The sequence below is a fragment of the Strigops habroptila genome, chromosome 4 (assembly GCF_004027225.2).
Source record: "Strigops habroptila isolate Jane chromosome 4, bStrHab1.2.pri, whole genome shotgun sequence".
In the NCBI taxonomy this organism is placed as follows: Eukaryota; Metazoa; Chordata; class Aves; order Psittaciformes; family Psittacidae; genus Strigops; species Strigops habroptila.
In genome coordinates, this window is record NC_046358.1 from 63,106,179 (window position 1) to 63,127,476 (window position 21,298).

The 21,298-nt window shown below is 37.5% G+C and overlaps 1 protein-coding gene across 4 annotated transcripts in view; it reads right to left on the reverse strand.

Moving 5' to 3' along the window:
- ANO3 (anoctamin 3) overlaps positions 1–21,298 on the reverse strand; it is a 204,430-nt gene that overhangs the window by 7,407 nt on the left and 175,725 nt on the right. For all 4 annotated transcript variants that reach the window (XM_030483533.1, XM_030483534.1, XM_030483535.1 and 1 more), the window contains exons 15-26: positions 12,421–12,503; positions 11,372–11,512; positions 10,858–11,022; positions 9,400–9,436; positions 7,248–7,359; positions 5,964–6,021; positions 4,457–4,554; positions 2,933–3,078; positions 2,673–2,825; positions 1,876–2,023; positions 1,015–1,095; positions 51–156 (exon numbers count right to left, since the gene is read on the reverse strand). In XM_030483533.1, coding sequence (XP_030339393.1) covers positions 51–156; positions 1,015–1,095; positions 1,876–2,023; positions 2,673–2,825; positions 2,933–3,078; positions 4,457–4,554; positions 5,964–6,021; positions 7,248–7,359; positions 9,400–9,436; positions 10,858–11,022; positions 11,372–11,512; positions 12,421–12,503 — 1,328 coding nt within the window. The remainder of the gene's footprint in view (positions 1–50; positions 157–1,014; positions 1,096–1,875; positions 2,024–2,672; positions 2,826–2,932; positions 3,079–4,456; positions 4,555–5,963; positions 6,022–7,247; positions 7,360–9,399; positions 9,437–10,857; positions 11,023–11,371; positions 11,513–12,420; positions 12,504–21,298) is intronic.

Consider the following 21,298-nt stretch of genomic DNA (forward strand, 5'->3'; position numbering starts at 1 on the left):
AACTGAGACTTTAAAGAGGTAGAAAGGAATTGTTCCTTTTCATGACTAACCTCAAATACTATGATGAAGGCCAGCCGTGCTGCCAGGACATGCCAGAACTGCAAAGTGAATTCATACGGAGTTGAACTCCATGGTGGGGCTCTGTAATCTCTATACCTGGAAAGCAAATCAAAACCCAGTAAGTTAGTCTGTGCTTGAAAACCAGGACAAGGAGAGAAACTGAAGTGAAAGCATGCTTCAAGAGGAATTAAACAGAAAAGGAGAAGAATAGTCCACAGTATAAGCAATTAAATAATAAAGAAATAAATGTAGATGGCACTTCTTGCTTCCAAAAATCCAGAGCAAAAAACTTCTTTTGTTGTTGCAAAGCTGACACCTTGGAGTGTGAAGTTCAAGATTGACTCTAAATAGTGTTGACTCTAAACTGGTTCTTATCTGTGCTTGTAAGTGCTTGAGATTCTCCAGACAAAGTCTGCATAAATGTAACATGATTCTAGAACTTCTTAGACCACTCAAGCTAACTCTCAATGCAAAACTAATTCTGAAGCCAGCAGTGCACTCATGCAATGTCGTATTAAATTTTTATGCCAAATTTCTTGTATATATCTTGCAGAGTTGTTTGGGATCTCTAAATGGGTTAGAGCCACAACAAAATTTTAATTGTGTATTTTAATTAATAGACCTCAGAATGCTTAAAAAAAACAAAGTGAGAATTTTTACCCTCGTGGCAGCTGGAGAAGCTTTGAAATGAAATAATTCATAGAGGCACGAAAGACAGGGCTTGCAAGACTCCTGGAAAATCTCAGAACACGGGTTTCCAGTGTATTAGTACTGCATCCTGTGACACACTGTTTGCACCTGAGACTTCCATGCTGAACCGATTTGAACTCCAATGCTTTTACAGGCAAACCCCACCCCCCATTACACCAGTAATTTAAGCACTGATTAAGACATTTTAATGTCTGTCTTAACGTTTATGCATGTATTACAAGAAGGGAGAGCATCGAAACGTACCGGCAGTATCCTGAGTAACCCATTCCAAGTTCACTCAAATCAAATACTGACAAACTGCTGTTGACATATCCTTTTAAGCATCTGAAAGGAAAAGACATAAGGTGAAGACTTTCTTCCTGAAGTGGTTATGCAGCACGGCATACCTCCAAAACCATCCCCTAAAACCACCTATATTTTATTTGGGGCACTGGTCCCCAAACAAAAGAGAGGATGCCCACAAGTACTGTGATCTGTTTAGATCATGTAAAAGGTCATGACAGACAGTGGGAAATGCAGACAGAGCACAGTAGGCACACAGTTCAGAGACATTGGTAAGTGGCTGGAGAGAAACACAGGAAATTTGCCTAATGGGACAAAGGCAAGCTACCTTGCCTGAAGCTAAGAAAAACTATACATGGAGTCAGGCCAATAGTGTCAAGGCCAAGCTTGCTGGAACTTGGCTGCAAGCATTTCTGAAGAGAGGCAGGGAAGTTTGAGGGTGAACAAGCCTTAGGATAAAAGAGGGTTTGGCAACACATATATATGCATGTGAGAGCATAGTGTGAGAAGACAGTCCAGAACTATTACAGAAAAGAAGAAAACCTTATCTAGAGAAAGCCTGAAAACAGTTACAATGTGTAGTGAACTTTGTTCTTCACATTTAGAAGGGAAGACATGATTTTCCACTTATATGTCTGTGAAGTCTGTTTGCAAACTCTCTGGAATGGCTGAGTTACTTGCACGTAACATCTGCAAAGATTTGCACAGTTGTAAAAGGTAAAATATTGCTGATATATGGTATGTATGTTAACACAAAAAGACAGCTGCAAAAGTGAGCTTCCACCGAGTTATACATGTATATATAAAGAATATCTTCATTACTTTTCTTGTCTGTACCCTTGATCTGTACAGGGACCATATTTGTATGCATAGACAAAACGTGGAATGTAGTCAGAAGTAATAGCAATAACAAAGGCATTGGTGATGACAGCCAGGACTCCAATTCCTTCCAGAATCCCATACCAGATACCTAGAAACAAGAGAAACGACAATGAAATCATTAAGTTTTTACAATCATATTAAGTCATACTAATGACACTTAAGTCACTGTTAGTCATACATTTTTCCTTTCTTATTGAGAAAGACCTACTCAGTCAGAAAAGCTAACCAAGATTAAACCATGTCCCCACACCCCCGCCACCACTGGCTCCACCTGAATGAAGTTTTACAGTAGGACACACCCCGATGAGAAGAAATGGCAAAAGCAACAAAGGTATAACCACAATCCTTGGTTACAGAGGCCAAATACAAGATGTTGGAAAGAGATTTCCTATTTTATTTAATACAGTTTTAAAGCAAAAGTGAATTTAATCCTTATATTTCAAATAGCATTTTGGACCTACAGTTCCACAAATCAGAATCCTAAAAAACCATTTAGCCTATTTTCAAAATTCCAACTATTATGATCCCTTTTTGGAAATGAAAAACAAATTTGAGGAGTCCTCTTAGCTAAGCAACTGAGTATCCTTTTGTTGCTTAACAGGAGAGTTGTCACTGAGACCTGTGGGTTACATTATCAGTTTTACTTTTGACGCATGAACTATTTTAAGGGTTAAGCTGCATTAAAGAAACACAAAGAGATGGTACCTGATGATGACAATGACATTAGGTTCTCTCACCTATATCTGTTGCTCTTGCAGGCATAGGTCTTCGCCACTGAGTGACAAACTTGTATGCATCTAACCTTATTTCTATGATATTGTTAAGTAATGCCAGGAGAGGTGCCAGTGGGAAGGCAGCAACGAAGATGGTGGTGAAGCCAAACTGTAAAACTAGACAGGTATTTCTCTGGTTAGAAACTGGAAGCGCAAAAGATCTTTTAACATGGAATATAGTTCCAGTTTCTTAGGAAAACTGACACCTCCCTAAATTTGCTCACCCATCTCTAAATATTCGTCCATTAAACCATGAAGATTCATAGGCTGTAGATTCCAATCCTTTTCCCACTGAGGCAGAGAAATTTTATGCTCCATTAATTGCCCTCCTCTCTTCATTTTGCGTCGTGACCACCAATTCTGTAATAAACTTTATTAGATAAACAGAGTATCATTGACTGTATTTGCTCAGTAATTTACAAAACTTGCTGGTATTGTTTTGAACTAAGAGGGCTTATTTTGAGCGGCACCTGAATGTTTATTCAGGTATTTTCTGCAAACACTTATGATATCATATAAGATACAATTCAAAGAAGTCCTCAAAATTCTGCATTATGATTTTACTTATGTCTTTCATGTAGCATGTAAGGCATTCAACAAATAAGCTTTTCAGAATATGGTATTTGCTTGCATGGACTTTTTCTGTAGGATTTAACTAAATAAAAAACCAACCATGCATAGCAAGAGCATCAAACCAGCAAATAATGCTTTGTTTTCAATCCTATAGAAGACAAACCAAGTAAGTGAAGCTCAGTAAGAAATCTGTGCTACTGGAATGCACTGAACAGTCAAACACGTCTACTATTTTGGAACAAACCTAAAGATCTAGATGCTCTACAGAATATTTTTTTCTTGAAGCAAGCGTGTCTAAAAAGGTGTTGCTGAAGCTGCAAAGATTTAAGATGATTTTTAATAGAGCTGTGCAGAAGTCCTTTCACAAAGTATTTATAAATATTAAGTACGTACAAGTCTCACAAATTAAAGTGTTATACAAATGAAAACTATTACCTAGTACTGACAGATGTGGCAATTAAAGGCTATTGTTTGTTACCAGATATTACTGAGAAGAGACTGAAGATAGGAAATAATTTTCTTGTAAGTATTTTTATTAACAGGCTCTTACTTTTTCTCAAGCTAATTTAGGGTTCAGCGCTTGATCTCTCTCGCTACTGAAGGAGCAACTGCTGCCTCAGTTGCAAACAATGGCTTGTCAACACAAAACTCTGCTTGCCACGAAGGAATATAAGCATGTTCTCAAATTCTGGGCTGAGAACACAGGAAGACTGATACTTCAGGTAGATTTCCTCTTTTCAGAAGTCCATGCCTCACAACAATACAGTACACTGCCCCTCATTTGCAGAATGATTGCATGTTGTGAGCATAACCCTTTCATACAGACTTTCACGGTTGAGACTTTGATTGGATTAATATTTGATGAGCAACCTTCTCCTGAAAACATATCCTTTGGTTTCAACAGAACTGTAAGACTCTTAGCCCACTATTCTCTTCAGTAGCTGAGCAGCTCTGTGTTATGGAAAATGAAATCACAGTAAACAATTTAGATGGTTCACATACCCCAAGAAGCTTTATCTTAGAGCAGCAGCTAATGCTTCCCTTGGGAATAAAGTTATAGTATATGAGATGCCAAAAGCAAAAATACTCTCCAAACATAACAATATTTTTCTCTATCACTGAATCACACTAATGTAATCACTATTTGTAAACCAAATTTTAAGATCTGAACTTACGGATAGCCTAGTTCCATGAAGTTGTTCCACATTTGTTTTAAAACCATAATAACTCCCATTTGCAAGCACAGATCTATCAAGCAGCCACTAGGATGACACTGAAATGAAATGGGAAAAGATCAATAGCTAAAATCAGAGAATTCCTTTCATTTTTATTTGTTAGAAGGTGAATGAAAAATACTCAAACGTGTTTGGTGAAAAACACTACCCCCTAGCTACAGAAATATTAAAAAAATATTAATAACAGAAATATTGACACAGACTTCAGTTGAACAAACTTCAGACATATTTCTTGGAGAACTAGATCATATTACATAAGGGTATGAGTGCTTGGTATATGATAAATGATATAGTTCATCTCACTTAGAACAATACATACAAATTCATTTCAAAAGAATGGAGCAATGTTTCATTTGTAACATCCTAAGTGAACAGAGACTTAGCAGCTGAATCTCTGGTACCAGTATCTTAACTATATAAATTGCCCTATTAAAATGCTTAGTAATTACAGAAACTCTTGTTAGAACATGGACAAGAAATTTATGGTATTTTACTCTGTGGCTACCAAGGTTCAATAGAAGAAACCTGTTCTTCAGAGATAACTTCAGCATGGTAGCAATATCCAGGGAGGTGCAATTCCAGCACATTTTCAAGTAGATTTTGAAAATATCATTTTTCTTCTTTTCAACCTCAGAATCAAAGAAGGTTGGAAGGGATCTCCAAAGCTCATCCAGTTCCAATCCCCTGCCACGGGCAGGGACACTTTCCACTAGATCAGGTTGCTCCAAGCCATGTCCAACCTGGCCTTGAACACTGCCAGGGATGGGGCAGCCACAGCTTCTCTGGGCAACCTGTGCCAGGGCCTCACCACCCTCACAGGGAAGAATTTCTGCCTATTATCTAATCTACATCTCCCATCTGTCAGTTTAAAGCTATTCCCCCTTGTCCTATTGCAACAAGCCCTACTAAAAAGTTTGTCCTCATCATTCTTATAAGCTCCCTTTAAGTATTGAAAGGCCACTCTCAGGTCTCCCTGGAGCCTTCTTGTCTCCAGTCTGAACAACCCCAACTCTCAGTTTTCCCCCATAGCAGAGGTGCTCCAGCCCTTGGAGCATTTTTGTGGCCTCCTCTGGACCCGCTCCAGCAGCTCCAAGTCTTTCCTGTGCTGGCAGAAGCTTAAGAGGCTGATAAAAAAGCTGACAGATTATGTTTATGTCCTCCATCCAAAAATTCTACACACCCAGGAGATTCCAATCACATAGGACTTAGAAGTGAGGTAAGGGAACATCACTGTTTGCTTTTCCCAAAGACAGAGACAGAAATAACTGTGTGTCTTGGCCAGGGTCACTCAGCACAGTGGAGAATGCAGAAGGAAAAACACATGTTCTGTTTCCTATCCTTTACTATAAATAAGAGTTTAGTCTTCACTGCACTTAAATTAATATCCTTCAGCCATTTCCTTTTGACACATGGGAATTTCACAGGAACACAGAATGGCATTTCTCACCTCTTCCAGTCTCCATCTGTTAAAAAGCTTGTTGTACTTTCCTGGGCGGCCTGCAAATCTGGAAAATAAGATTTCTGTTTCTCAGTGGACATTCCAAGAACACCCTGTATCAGTAGTTATTTCACAACATTCACTGAGCAAACTCAGGAAATATAAACAGATTAAATCACAGAGGCTTAAATCTGGTATTTGTAGGATATGGAAGTTTCAGAATGCAAACAAGGACCATCATTTTGCAAGTGATTCTAAGCTTTTGTCATGCCCAAGACAAAAATCCTCGCTTCAGTGGTTTTAGATGTTAGATATTCGGACTCTTTAATCTACTTCTAAGAAGATAAGACATTGCAGTACACCAGAATTTACTGCAGAACAGAGATCTGCTTGGCCATGTGAAGTGCGCAGTCTCAAAAAAATTTTTCAAAACCCATCAGAACCAAATGATTTTCAGAGATCTAAGAGATTCTTGTATAACAAATTGAATCAAAATTCTTAATGACCTTAGTGAAAGTTTTAGATGAGAGAAAAAAAACCTTGTGCCTGGTCCTACTAGGCACAGGAAATAGCAAGATACAAAGAAGTTTAAAAACCCTACGTAAATGCACAACTGGATGAAAAAGTAGACATTACCAACTCTCTTTGTTCCTAGAGTGTTGTCTGGTTTTTTTTCCAAACAATCTTGAACTGAAATTATATTATAAAACTTTATAGAAGGTACTCTGAAATACTCTAGGTTCTGCAGGAATTATAATTCTGATCATATCGAAGTGAAGATGAAGCAAGGTTAGACCTGTCCTGTATCTCATGATCTGAGCTAAAGATAAACACAAACACTGGAGCCAGAATTTCTGTGTCCTACTCTTGTACAAGACCTGCCAGACAATATTTATTATTTACAGAAATAGATTCTGGGAAATGTAACCCTAAGGGAATAATCAAGAAAAAATTAATAAAGCCTATTAATGTGGGGCTAAATACAGACCCACGTTTAGGAAGTGGCTGTATGTTCAAAAGTTCTGAATTCTTATTTAGTAGGAAAGTCATGTACATAGACCCCAATTAAAAAGTAGACTTTTTACTGTCTAGTTTCATGAGTAAATATTTCAAGGGTCTAACTGTCACACAGAGTTAAAAATATTAGTGTTATTAATTATCCTCAGAAAGTGACTTGCATCTAAATCTCACAGTTCAAATTGTTGATTTATTTTCTTCAAACCTACAAAATTAGCAATGATTATGAGTCCTGTGAAAGTTTTCCTTTAAGTGCAATTGGCTAAGATACCTTACCTGCCAAGAAAAAAGGCAATGTAAAAGATGGAGCTATTCAAGTTGACAAACTGGAAGAGGAACATTTTCAAGGCAAAGCTGTTTTCCCATTCAGATTCTGTTCGAGGGTGCTCTGTGTAAAGACACAATATAGATTATATAAACAAAAATGACATTGAGTTATGCATAAATTTGCTCACAGATTGAGCAACACTAACAGAACAACTGATGGTTTCCAGTCATGGTGCCCCATCAGGTTGCAATTTTTTTTCCTCAAAGCATTCAGTCTGCAGGTCACAAAATCATTGTCTCAGCTCAGACTATGTTGGTTCTAAGTGGAAACAGGAGATACAAGCTCCTTGGTACAGAACAGGACAAAACTCTGTGGGAAGATACCTGTTCCATTCCCATCAAAGAGTTCTGAATTCAGTAAAAATCCTTAATTTTAAGGCTGCAGGTATCTTGATTAAAAAAAACCAAACAAACAAAAACCACAACATGACAATAACAAAAAAAAACCAACCAAAAAACAAAACCCAAAAAAAACCCAACAACAAAAAAACCAAAAAACCAAACAAAACAAAAAAAAAAACCAAACAAAAAGCAGAAGCACTTGGCGTCAACAGAGCGATAGACAGGGGCTGCCAAGGAAAACACAGGAAAGAGACACAATCAACAGCCAGTTGATTTCTCACACAAGGATCTCGCCTTCTAAATACATCTCTAAGACCACTACTTCATCCTCCTCATGTCTGAATTAGAACTCAGGGGATAATGACTAATTCAAATTTCTCTGACAGATGTATCAAACTTGAAATATAGCACACGCATAAAAGTTTTGAAGCACATCCATAAGTTGGAAGTCTAAACTGCCTGGATTTTCCAGTTACAATTTGTACTACTTAATAAATTACTTTGGCGTAATGATGCTTAAATTAGGACAAAAATGTACACGATACTAGCTTTACAAATGGGCACTTGTTCCCAGAAGTTAAGATATCCTCCTTCTCTTTGATATAAAAAACCTTAGCAAGTTGAGTGTGCTACCCAGCTTAAACACCTGATGTGCTAGCAAGGCTTACTTCAAGAAGCCTTTTTTTTTTTTTTTTTTTAAATTGTTTCAGATATTTTGGGAAAAATCAGCTTGTATACTTAAATGAAATCTTAATTTTCTTTCCCATTCCCTGGTCTGCATTTCAATATAATATATTGAAAAAGTTAAGTAGGAATACAAATCAGTGTGACGTGAAAAAGAATATTTTAAAATATTTGTTATATTTTAATATATTAAAAATATATTAAATTTAATTATATTAACTATATTAAAATATGTGAAAATATAATTTTACATTTTATATTTTAATAATTTGCAAAGTTGACTATGCATTCTGAATCTTCTAACCTGTTCAGGGGCTTGTTAACTGAAACACTGTTCTAAGCATCTTGTTTAGTGCACGCTCTTCAACACTTGAACCAGGAGAGGGAGCTGTTACATTTAAGCAGCGAGCTTGGTTTTAAACTATGACAATATCAATTGCTTATTTTGACGTGGGCTGAAAAAGCAGGTAAGACAAAACACGCAAAGGTAACATATTCACACAGTACGAGATTTTAAATGCTATCTCTGCTTTCTTTGCTTTCTGTAAGATAGAAAGCTCTATGACCGAATGACGGTGAGAGGCTTCAGCATAAATTTTTAAAGTGACAGAATTAGTGCTAGTTAAAAATTTATGACTTAACGGTTTTATCTCAGACAATGTAATTTTATCTTAACCATTTTGTCCATATGAAAGTTCATATTAAAAAACTGTAAAAAAAAAAAAAAAAAAAAAAAGAAAAAAACAACCCAGAACAAGCATTTGGGAAAAATGGAAAAAATCAATTTTAGCATTTTAAGAAAGAATATATTTTGACTTTTGTTCTATTATAAGACGACAATTTATTCTATAGAACATAAAAAGTAGAAGTATAAGAATAAACTCCTTTCTTTTGTGTTATTTTCTTAGTGAAATAATAGTATCATTTCTTTCTCTGATACTTCTTACTTCCTTAAGGAAATGCCAGAATCATACTGGGCATCGATGAAGTTTTCAAACCCCCGTTTTCTGGAAATATCAAGGTACATGACACAGCTAGCAAGAACCATACCACTAGTAAAGAAAGACCTACATACCTAAGTCTGTCAGGAGATAGGCAACCTTTTCATATACCTAAAACAGAAATAAGAAATAGTGTAAGTATAGCACATCCTGTTTGTTGTCAAATACAGAATGAAAAGAAGCATGAAATGCATAGGTGTTCTGTTGCCTACAGCATCAAGGTATCCAGGCAGAGAAGGTAGCTGCACGTGGATGTATAGTTTCCTATAAAAACTTCACTGCACTACTTTAGTCCCCTTCTCTTGTAAATGTATATATCTAAGTATATATATTAAATATACAACAAAGATAAATTAAGAGCCAATAGATCAAGAGAACTGTTCAGACATCAATGGTTCTCTTAATGAACCTAACAAGGTGCTTATCCTCTAACTTCAGGAGCAAAACTAGGCGATCTACAAGCAAGCAAAAAGCCTACTTTTGCACATTTCTTTGCACGAATGTACATACTGGTAAGGATTATCAGCCTCTTACTGAAAACTTCCTTATCTGTCTATATATTGACTATCTCCAGTCCTAATTTGAAATGACACTTAGCCCAAGATAGTTACACACTCTGAGAGATATTTCCTTGAGTATTTACTATTAATAGCAAGTTATTTTCAATAGCTTAGGTGTGCTTGTTCACTTGAATGTACTTTTTTATGATTTAGAATTGTCAGATATAATAACAGAAATAAATACATGACTGTCTGTTTTGAAGAATTCTTTTCTATTGCAGTGACTGCACAATCTTCTTAACAGAATTAAAAGCCAGTCTTTGCTGTGCTATTATTCCTTCCTACCTGCATGGGTAGAAATGCAGGCACATGTCTGTGCCTGCATGGGAATAGAAAAATGATAAATTATAATGCAGTTGAAGGAAAGGAGTTTATACAAATGTACATTGTTCTACCACAGCAAATGATTAAACCTGCACTGTTACATGACAGGAAATGCTTAAACAAAAATCATGTATCACAGTGATTCTAGAACTGTGCAACACCAATGTCACAATTGCATTTTAAATGAGAAAGGGAAGAATTCAAAGTTATCAATAAAATAAGTAAACAAATAAATACAAAAAACCCCAAACCAAAACCAACCCAACAACAAAAAAACAAAAAACCAAAAAAACCCAAGCAAAAAGAAAGTATCAACCAAGAAAATAATAAAATACTGTAGTTACATTTAGAGATGTATTGTAAAGGGTAATGTAAAAAAACAAAAATGCAAACATAGAATGCAGTAGTCTGTACCACTGTGACTTGGTAATGTAAGCAAATACGTGTAGTGACAAATTAAGTAGTTATTAGAGAAAAACTTTGACAAACATAGTATTAGAAGAGGAAAAACACCTGAAATACTAGCTTCAGGCACTGCTATGTGAATAAGCAAGAACATGATATATATCCAATATACAGTAAACTCAGTCACCTTGTAAAAATTACTCTTTTAAATTAATCCATCCTTTGAAAGTGCAGAAGACTTACAACATTGAGTGACATGATGATCATAAAATTGATACAGACTCCAGTGCCAGATGTTGCAAACTGCCAATACTTCTTGATAAAATACCACTTGAAAGAAGCAAATTGTTCCATGGCTACCAGACGATACACCACAACAGCAAACACTGCAGTGAGGACCAGTGAAATCTATGGGGGAATATTTATGAATACAGATATCAGAACAAAATAAACACCTGAAATAATTTCCAGTGAATTAATAAATTAACAGGTGTTTTAAAGATTGTCATTTGTTTTGGTGAGCTGACTCCAAGAGAAGAAAATACTCAACTGATGAATTAAAACACTTCTTAATTGTTCATCTTCAATAAAACTATATTACATCTTTTAAAAGAAAGAGATCCCTAAACAAGCAGTAAGACTGAGACAATCAGTTTTGCCTATCTTATGTAAATCCACTAATCTTAATGACTTGTGTTACTATTTACGTCAAAATGAGATTAAAGGCTACAATAATTCCAATATTATTAAACATTACCATGAAGAATATTCCTGAGACAGACACCATTAGTCGACTGAGCTTATCAGGGAAAGGCTGGAAAGGTTCAGGTTTTCCTGTGATGGGATTTACTCTTTCCACTTGGGAATATTTAGCTTCAAACTGGGGGCGCAGCTCTTCCTGGAACGACAGGGTAGATTCCATTTGTTGTAACACTTATTTCACTGAGGTAACAAAAATCAGATATACATGTGCTATAAAGTAGGAAATTTATATTGATAGAAATTCTTTTTTATAATGCTCCAACCCAAACATCCAAAGAATTTGCCCTTTTGAAAGTGCCAGAGACCGACAAAGAACAAAAACTGTAAGAGCCTCCCCCACTATGTGAGTGTACTAAAAGGATCACGGGTCATAATATTGGCTTAAACACTAGGTTCTCTGCAAAAATTGATAAGAAAACTATAAATTAATGCCAGATATGAGAGTGCATTTTGTGATATTAAGCCATTTATTACAAGCCAACAGCTTGTATCTCCACATCTATGGAAAGCTATAAAACAAGTCGTAGTAAAGTCTCTATAGACTTAGGCTGCAGTTAAGTCACCAATATAGTTAAATTACAGCTATGTCCTCTAGTGATTTATGAAGTTATAAAATCATTTTATTATTGCTGATGCTGATAGCAGAACATTAAAGGACAAGTTATGCCTCTAAGAAGGATATAAAATCTAGTTTCTGTCCCTTTGACTGTCTGATTTATAGACAGGATTAGGAATTTCCAGTACAAGAAACACAAAACTGAAAGACATTTATGCTGACATCAGTAGTAGCTCCTGTCTTCTGTACAGGCAGTATTTCCACTCAATTTTTCAATCTATAGATGTAGAATTATATTTGGAATTATAATGCTAGCTGCAGAAGGGAAAGTATGCTTGTACAGACTCGGGTATACTTTTTTACGCTGCAACTAGTGTTATAAATACAAATATTATCTGAATGACTAATTGGTATACAGTATGTATTGATATTTACCCTTAAATCATGCTGATAGCATGATTTCCAGGTTTACTTCTGTTTAGTCTTACCTCTTCATCTTCCCAGTCTATGAGGTCCCAGTCATAGGTTAATACAGCTCTCCGTCTCTTCCAAAACTCTAGAAAGACTGTAGCTGTGGAAATCATCAACTGTATTTTAATTATGGGAAAGAAAGAAAAAAAGACCACGCAGATCTCAAGAAAATCAACAATATATAACATGATAACTGTCATTAGCCACTGTCAGGCTGTTTCCCCATACTATCTGAAAACTACAAGTAACTTAAGGATAATCACTGTTACAATGGAACATTATTTTACAATGTATCTAAGAATCATTATTTTTGCTGTCTGCTCTATTTGTAGAGAGACGCTGCCATCCCTTTTAGATTGTCATTTTGCTTTTGATTCCAAAACATATATGGTTTAAAATCTTTCCTTGAAGAAACAAGAATATGCATACACAATGGCATCTATTATTAAAGTGCTACGTTATGGTCTCATTTTGTTCAGTTCAAATCAAGATAACCTCACTTCTTTCCCAGCTTCACCAGCTTTATACAGGAGCAGCTAATCTGTGTAAGAGATCAGATTCTCCATGTACTTAGTGGTTTTGGGAGGTCCTATAAAAATAATTACAACCAATAAATAACTCCAAGTTTCCCAAACACTGTAGTTTGCCACTGAGGGTAACACCTTGTTCTGATGGGATTCCTGACAAAATGTGGGACTGTTCAACTGTTCCCTGGAAAACAGTGATTTCAAATAGGAAGTGGCAAAATTTGCTTCCTTCTGGGAAGCCAACTTCTCAGAAGGAGGATTTCTTACTCAGACAGAATAGAATGGTCTCTCATTCCTAACTTTTTGTGTATTTCTGTATTATGTTTAACATCTTATTGCTTTTACATATATATTCTATATAGCTATCATCATTTTATAAATAAATATGATTTATCCATATACTACATTAAAGCACAATGACTAGAAGTTAGCAGAAGTTCACCATACCACTACCGATAAATAACAGATGGCTGAATAAAAGGAACTTGTCCCTGAATATAATTTCTAGCAGTATATTCTTTTATTCTTCCAAGCATGGATCTTGTCTTCACTACAGATTTCATTCAAGTTTTGGATGCTCCTAACAAGAACAGCACACAGCTCTCCTATTTAACCAGCAGTGGGGGTTTGCACTTTAGTAATCCGAGGGTGAAACCACCTTTTCTCACTGTCATTGGAAGTGCTATCACAACCAGTGCAGCGCAAGACTCAGGAATGTTACAGAAGACACCACCTTGCAAGAGAAAACCCTTCCCGACGCGTGAGGACTCAGGAGCAACATTAAGCCCATGCTATACACAAAACAACCAATGCTTTTCTTATGTGACCAAATGGGTAGGAGAAATGCAACACAGTCTGCAAAACACAGTGTTAGGTGTTGTGCGGTGAGTCAGGCTGCTCTAAGAAGCACACCCAAGATATCCACTTTTCCTGTGTCACAAGTGGTAAGCCTGTAATTGCACAAAGGAAATAATTCAGTTATACTCAAAGGTAATAAGGATTAAGGTAGCAGCCCACTACCTTAAAATCCTTAAATACCCACTACTTTAAATCCTTCTGATTTAAAATACTCAAGTCAAAGAAACTGAAACCAAGCAACTGAATTAGTGGCCTTTTTCCCCCGCCAGTGCCAGTAATGAAGAAAAGAATGAGAAATGGTGGACTATTCAAGTACATGCAAATTTTTTTTGACTGGGAAGTATTTTAGCTTGTGTAAATATCTGTTGAAGTTTTGGAAACAAAATGAGGCAGTTGTGGTCTAGAAGTAATACTAGACTGTGGACAAATGGTATCTTCAGTCAAATATACACTAACCTTAATGCTATTTATTTCTGTCTGTCCTCTAAGATTTAGGATAACTTGCTTATTCTTTAAATCAAGATCTCTCTCTAAATTGGAGCTTTCAGGCTCTGGTATAGCATGAATAATAGGCTTGAGTATAATATGAATAATACTAATAAAAAATTAAGTCTTTTGTGCTACTTATGTACATGAAGCCTTTGATAATCAAGAAAATCATCTATCCAGATGAAGCAGGTGAGGCCCAATTGCTGACTATACCTGCCAACTAAAGCATCTCTTCCAGATTCACCCGAGTTCTTAAAAATGCTGCAATATTCTTTTTCATACAGTACAATAGAATTTATGGTAATTTTGCTGTGCTAAAGGCTACTGAGAAAATAGTGCCAAAAGGCAGGAAAAAAGCATGCTGAGGGTGGGGGAAAAAAGTAATTCACAAAACTTCCCTTGTGGTGTAAACTGCTAATCTAAATGACAGTGAAAATCAAGTATTTGTCCAGTTCTACAGAAAGCCTGGCGTGCCTTGATTTTACTCTATCACAACAGAGTGATAGATTTTATTCTATCTACTGTGATAGAGTAAAATCAGGGCTAATGCCACCCATCTCTGACTGCTCTCCATGCAGTTGAACCCCCTGGTGCTAGTTGCTAGGCACTTCTACTGACTCATCTTTTACTCTGATCTCCCAGCTCTGAAAATGCTAAGCTTTGTCTTTTATCAACTACTGGTATAGAAAAACAAGACATACAATAGATGACTAATCCAATAATTTGAACCTCAAGATGAGAACATGCATGTTCTAACACTGTTTTGACCTAGCAGCGTTCGTTCCTGGCTAATCCTGCTGCTCAAGGGTTCTGGATGATTTACAGTTTACAGGGTCACACGCAGGCCTCCGGTTTCCTACAGAAAACATCATCTGGTGCATCCCCTGTTTTTTCCCAGGAACACTGCTTCCCATTTTATAGCTCCGATTGCTGTTCTGAATTTTAAATCCCATAATATATGATGTAGCTCCTTTTATAGTCCAGCATTTTGGTATAGAATCACTCATTCAGGGATTTGTTATTCAGTGCTCTGCAGTGCAGTTCTGCCCATTGTACACTTCCAAAAAATTCTTTAAATTCTTAAGTTACTTTATTTTTACCGCCCTTACACTGCCACTACTTGCACTGATGAAGAACTAAAATAATAGAATCACAGAACCATTTAAGTTGGAAAAGACCTTTAAGATTATCGACTGCAAAGGTTAACCCAACACTGCTAAGTCCACCACTAAACCATGTCCCTAAGCACCACATCTACTTGTCTTTTAAATACCTCCAGGAATGGTGACTCCATCACTTCCCTGGGCAGCCTATTCCAATGCTTGGCAATCCTTTTGGTGAGGAAATTTTTCCTAATATCCAATCTAAACCTCCCCTGGTGCAACTTGAGGGTTTTCAGTAGGTAAGCTCTCCACCAAGTTTGGCCATGGCCAGCCAGGCCCCCTTCTGAATACTCCGCTCAATTACTTGTTCAGGTTTATTCAGTTGGACTCCTTTGAAGCAAAGCAACATAATAAAAAAATCCTACAGATCTGGTACCTACTGAAACACACTCTTCAGAATTGAAACTGCTGCTTAATAAATATGTAGCTGAATGACAGGTTAGTCTCATCTCTCACTCCTAGAGTACTCTCAACCATATGGCTACAGCTCTGAGTCTGTTCACACTTGGGCTCACTGCTGCAGGTTTTGCCTTCCAGGAACAGCAGGCTAGCACTCAGTGCCAGCATCCTGGCACCACGCTGCAGGTGTATGACACTGAGCCAAGAACTGAGTCACAAACAGAGCACTATATTTACTAATAGATATTATATCTCTATTCAAATAACCTTCCATTGTAAAAAACTATCAGAAAGGCTTCTCAGCACCCTCATGTGTGCATAGAATCATAGAAGAGAATTGTAGAATAGTTTGGGTTGGAAGGGACCTTCAAAGATCATCTAGTCCAATACTCCTGCAATGACCAGGGACATCTTCAACTAGATCAGGTTGCCCAGAACTACATCCAGCCTGGCCTTGAATGTCTCCATGGATGGTGCATCCACTACCTCTCTGGGCAACTTTTGCCAGTATTTTACCACTCTCATTGTAAAGAATTTCTTCCTCGCCCCCAGCCTGAATCTCCCCTCTTTTAGTTTAAAACCATCACCCCTCATCCTATCACAACAGGCCCTGCTAAAAAGTCTCTCCCCATCTTTCTTATAGGCCCCTTTTAAGAACTGAAAGGCCACAATAAGGTCTCCCCGGAGCCTTCTCTTCTCCAGGCTGAACAACCTCAAGTCTCTCAGCCTTTCCTCACAGAAGAGGTGCTCCAACCTAATGATCATTTCTGTGGCCCTTCTCTGGACCCTCTCCAACAGGTCCATGTCTTTCCTGTACTGAGGACTCCAGACCTGGACATAGTACTCCAGTGGGGGTGCATGCTGGTGTGAAGTACACTGTTGACCCAAGTATATTGCTTGTCATTTAGTCAATGCTGCCTAAGGTCCAAATCTGGAATCAAATCTGTGGTGCGTATTTTCAGATCTCATGGTCAATCTGTTAGATGTATATCCATGCAGACATAGCAACAAATAGGAATAGCAAGCTTGTCACACACTGCAGAGAAGGCTAGATTCCAAAGAAAGCCAAACCCACTGGTACCAGACTCTGTCCTCCCTCCTCTCACAGACCATCCCATTTCATACCACAGAAATAATTTACTTTCTGAAAAGGGATATTAGAAAGGGTAGAACTTGATCCATTTCTCAGAAAACCTTCCACTTGTCCACTGCAGTATTTTCAAGAAAACACCACTAGTTGGTCCTATATAAACACCTCCTGTATAGGCTATATCCTCAACACTTATCTCAAGGATAAGTTATGAAATAGTATTTGCACTTGATTCGTTAAAAATTTAAAGTGGAAATCGAGAACAACATCATGGCATTCCACTCAAACAGTCACACAATACTAAAACACTTCTGAGTCACTCTTCAACCACATACCTGCCTAAAATAAATATGCATAAAGCATTAAAGAATAACAAAAAAATCCACAGGTCGACTAGATCAGCATATTAAGTTACATATCATATGCCTGACTTCCTCATTCTTACTTTATATACTTAATTACTTTATATAACAATACTTTAATCCAGTATTGTTCATATTAAACCTAAAGCGAGGAGTAAGAGTTGTAACAAGTTGTTGGCTAAGTATTCCAAATTAAAATTTAATGACATCTGATACATTCAGAACATTTGGATTTAGATTATCTAAAATTATTGCAACTGTGAACATATTTGGAGATGGGATCAGACCCATTTCTAGCAGCATGGTTTCATTAACAGAACTCGGAACTTCATTTTGTAGAAGACAGGCTTTTTCCAGTTTTCATGTCACACAGTGTACCACAGGAAAGTGCAATAACAAGAAACTATCTTCTGCTAAATTAATAGATGCATGGCACATGGAACAATAGTTTCTACAGTTTACAGAAAACAGTCACCCATTCGAAATACCAGCTCAAAGGCTTCCGAAGGATTAAGCAATAAGCACTGCCTCCCCACTTTACCCTAAATACTGCAATTGCTGTGGACTCTGTAATGACAGAGCTGGGTGATGTCAGCGGCCAAGTCAGTGTGGCTGGTTCCCAGACGTGTACAGGGAAGGGCTGCCCCACCTCACCTCACCTCAGTCGGATGGCGCATTTCTCACCCCTGTCACGCTGCCACGTTTATTGTCCCTGCACTCCCTTCCTCCCACCAGACTAATTGCACTCTGGGCCATAGCAGGATTTCAGCAGGTTCCTCTTGTGTGTTTTGTAGAGCTCAAAGGTAAGTCTGAGGTTTTTTTTTTTTTATGCTTATTAGTGGATCTGATTAATATCTTATATATTCTTTTATATAGTGTTCAGGAAGGCAGTCAGTGCTGTTGTAGCCAAATTCTATTTAGAGTAATTTCTAAGAAAATAATTTTTTAATTCCCCCCCCTTTTTAAAATTCAAACATTAAAGCAGAGAAGTAGCAACCATAAATAATGACAGTATTTCACTCAAGTTCATACTTTAGTGGGTATTTATGCTCCTTATGAAGCAAGTATGGGAGTTCTCTCAGAGTCAGTTCAGAGCCCATTTTAAATGCTGGGGATGGTGAAGGCAAGAATATATTCTGTGTATGCTACTTTATAACAAACTTCTTTAAAAAAGGTACTGCTGCATTGTTAGTGCTTCTGCTGAGTTTAGTTATACTGATAATGAACAGGAAATACACACATTGGAAGCTCGGCCAGGGCACTTATACTTGTCACGTTACTAGCTAGTAAGAGGAGAAAATTAAATTAATCATAGATTATTATTCATATTTATAGTCCTCTTCATAATTCACCAAAAAGTCATGAATTATTTTCTCAGTACAAAAATTTAAATACATTTAAGCTTGAAAATTTAATATTCATTGCTCACTGAATTGAGAAGTAACTCATTCTTGGAGAGCAATCCAAATTTTAGATGAAAGAGCCATGGAACAAAAATCCAGTATGTTTCTGGGACCATGATTATTTCTTTCTGGATTCTAGAAGATAAATTCTCTATATCTTGCTTTATATTTGTTCAGTCTATTGTTGGATCACTGATGTAAAGGTAAAAATAATCTGCTTTATGGGACTTAAAAAGCATAGTAAGTGTGAAAGCTCTGCAAATATGAACATGTTACTTCAGACCACAAGAAACAAAGAGGTGCTATTAATAATATGCTCATCATGTCACCATTTACTACATAAAGTTTACTACATACTTTCTCATCTGTAGAGAAAACACACCCATCCTTGCCAAAAGCCCATGGGTACATTGAACAGCACACCTGCTACAATTGTGTAACTTCGGGATGAGTTTTTCCTCATCCTTTTCAATCTTAACATTTGAAAAGATAATGCATAATGCATAGCTTCCAGTTTCCTACAGGAAAAGAAGTTCCCCCACAAATTCAGCATCACCCATAACCCCTGGACTGATTTAGTTGTTAGTTTGCTCCTGGTAGCATTCAGACAACACTCACTGCTCAGGGTCACAAAACATTCCCCACCAGCTCAGGGCTAATTGTAACAATTACATTTCTTCGCAATGGAGCATAGCTCTTTAGCATGCTCTTGGAATTGCTGCCTGCCCAGAAGGTATTGCCTCAAGTGTGCTACCCAAACATATTATCATTATCTTGCTCTACAGCAGTGGGTTTGAATCATTCCCCTCTGAGTACAAGACCTGTTTACAGAACCATGAAATGTTCTTGTGCAAAAAGCTTTTGTTGATCATCAATATTGCTTTAGTTTATTCCTTTGGTCATTAACACTCAGGGATGTAAACTTTTCAGCATCAACACGTGGTAATCTAGTGAGATTTCTATAGTATAACACTAACTTTTTTTACTAGCTTGTTTGGTAAAAATAGCTTTGTTTTGCAAAATAAAACCATGAAGAAAAGTGAATTTCTTGCAGATTCTACATATAGCAAACTTTGAAGTCAATACCATGCAACTCTCCTGTGGCATGATCTTCATTTTTCTGCTTGTAAGGCTGCAATGGAATAAAAGCAATACTGAGGGCGCAAAACTAAACGGAGCAAGTGATAGAAATGACTCAATTACAGATAACAATCAGTCTACAGTGCAATCAACTTCAAAGAGATTGGTTCTGACAACGACTACTGCCATAAATCCTTCTATCATCAGCCATGCTGCACCAACAATGGCCACTGCTGAAGAAAACGTAACAGAAAGAACAGAGATGAGCAGGGAGCCAAACAGCACACCCCCGAGATCCACTGATGGCACCACTTTGTCTTTAAGTGCAACTACGGTATCTAAAGATGGAATAAACAACTCTGCTACAATCTTCAACAGAATCCCAGTAACTTTAGTGACATTTACAACAACAGGTGACTTTTCTCGACTGACCAAAAGTGCTGCACCTACTTCTACATCCACAGAGACATCAAGTAACTCCACAGCCACCTACAGCACCCCTTCACCTGCAGTGCTCCCCAGTGATAACTCTTCAATCAACCCCACCACGTTGTTCACCACCAGCATCGCTCTGACATCACCCATGGTGAAGCAGGACAGTACCACAAAGAACTTCAGCCCAATTCAGCAGACAACTGAGCTGAACCATAATTTCAGCAACCCTTCTACTGCCTCACCTGATTCAAAAGATGCTGATGAAGGTAAGTCTAACTGAAGACCAACTGATTTAACAAAATCATAACAACACCTTTTTTTCCTTGAACAGGAGGCTTTATCAGATATGTGAATTACAAGGTGATCTAGCACAGACTAAAAATAAAACTCACCCAAATAAAAAAATATATTTTTTTTTTCACTTATTTGCTATTTACTTGTTTAACATTTCAAAGGATAAGGGAATCTAATGACAGATACTGCCCATTCATACTGGAGTGGACCTTCAAAGCAGGTGTGCAGAAATAGCATCTGGTGTCCTGTACTGGGTTCAGCTGCAGCAGTCATTTTTGCTCCTTCTTAGTAGCTGGTGCAGTGCTGTGTTTTTGACTTTCAGCCTGGGAACAATGTTGATACCATGGATGCTTTTAGTTTTTGCAATGTAATATTTACTCCGACCAAGGACTTTCTCAGTCTCATGCTCTGCCAGGGAGGAGGGGTAGTCGGGAGGAAGCAGAGACAGGACACCTGACCCAAACTGGCCAAAGGGGTATTCCATACCACAGCATGTCACGTCCAGTATAGAAACTAGGGGGAGTTACCTGGAAGGCCCAGATCACTGCTCGGGTTGGGCTGGGTATCGGTTGGCGGGTGGTAAGCAATTGTATCCTCTCCCCTCGTTATTTCCCTTATCATTATTATTATTGGTGGTAGCAGTAGTGGTTCTGTATTATATCTTAGTTACTGGACTGTTCTTATCTCAACCCATGGGATTTACATTCTTTCAATTCTCCTCCCCATCCCTCCGGGAGCAGGGGGAGGAAGAAGGTGGGGAGTGAGTGAGCAGCTGCATGGTTCTGAGTTACCAGC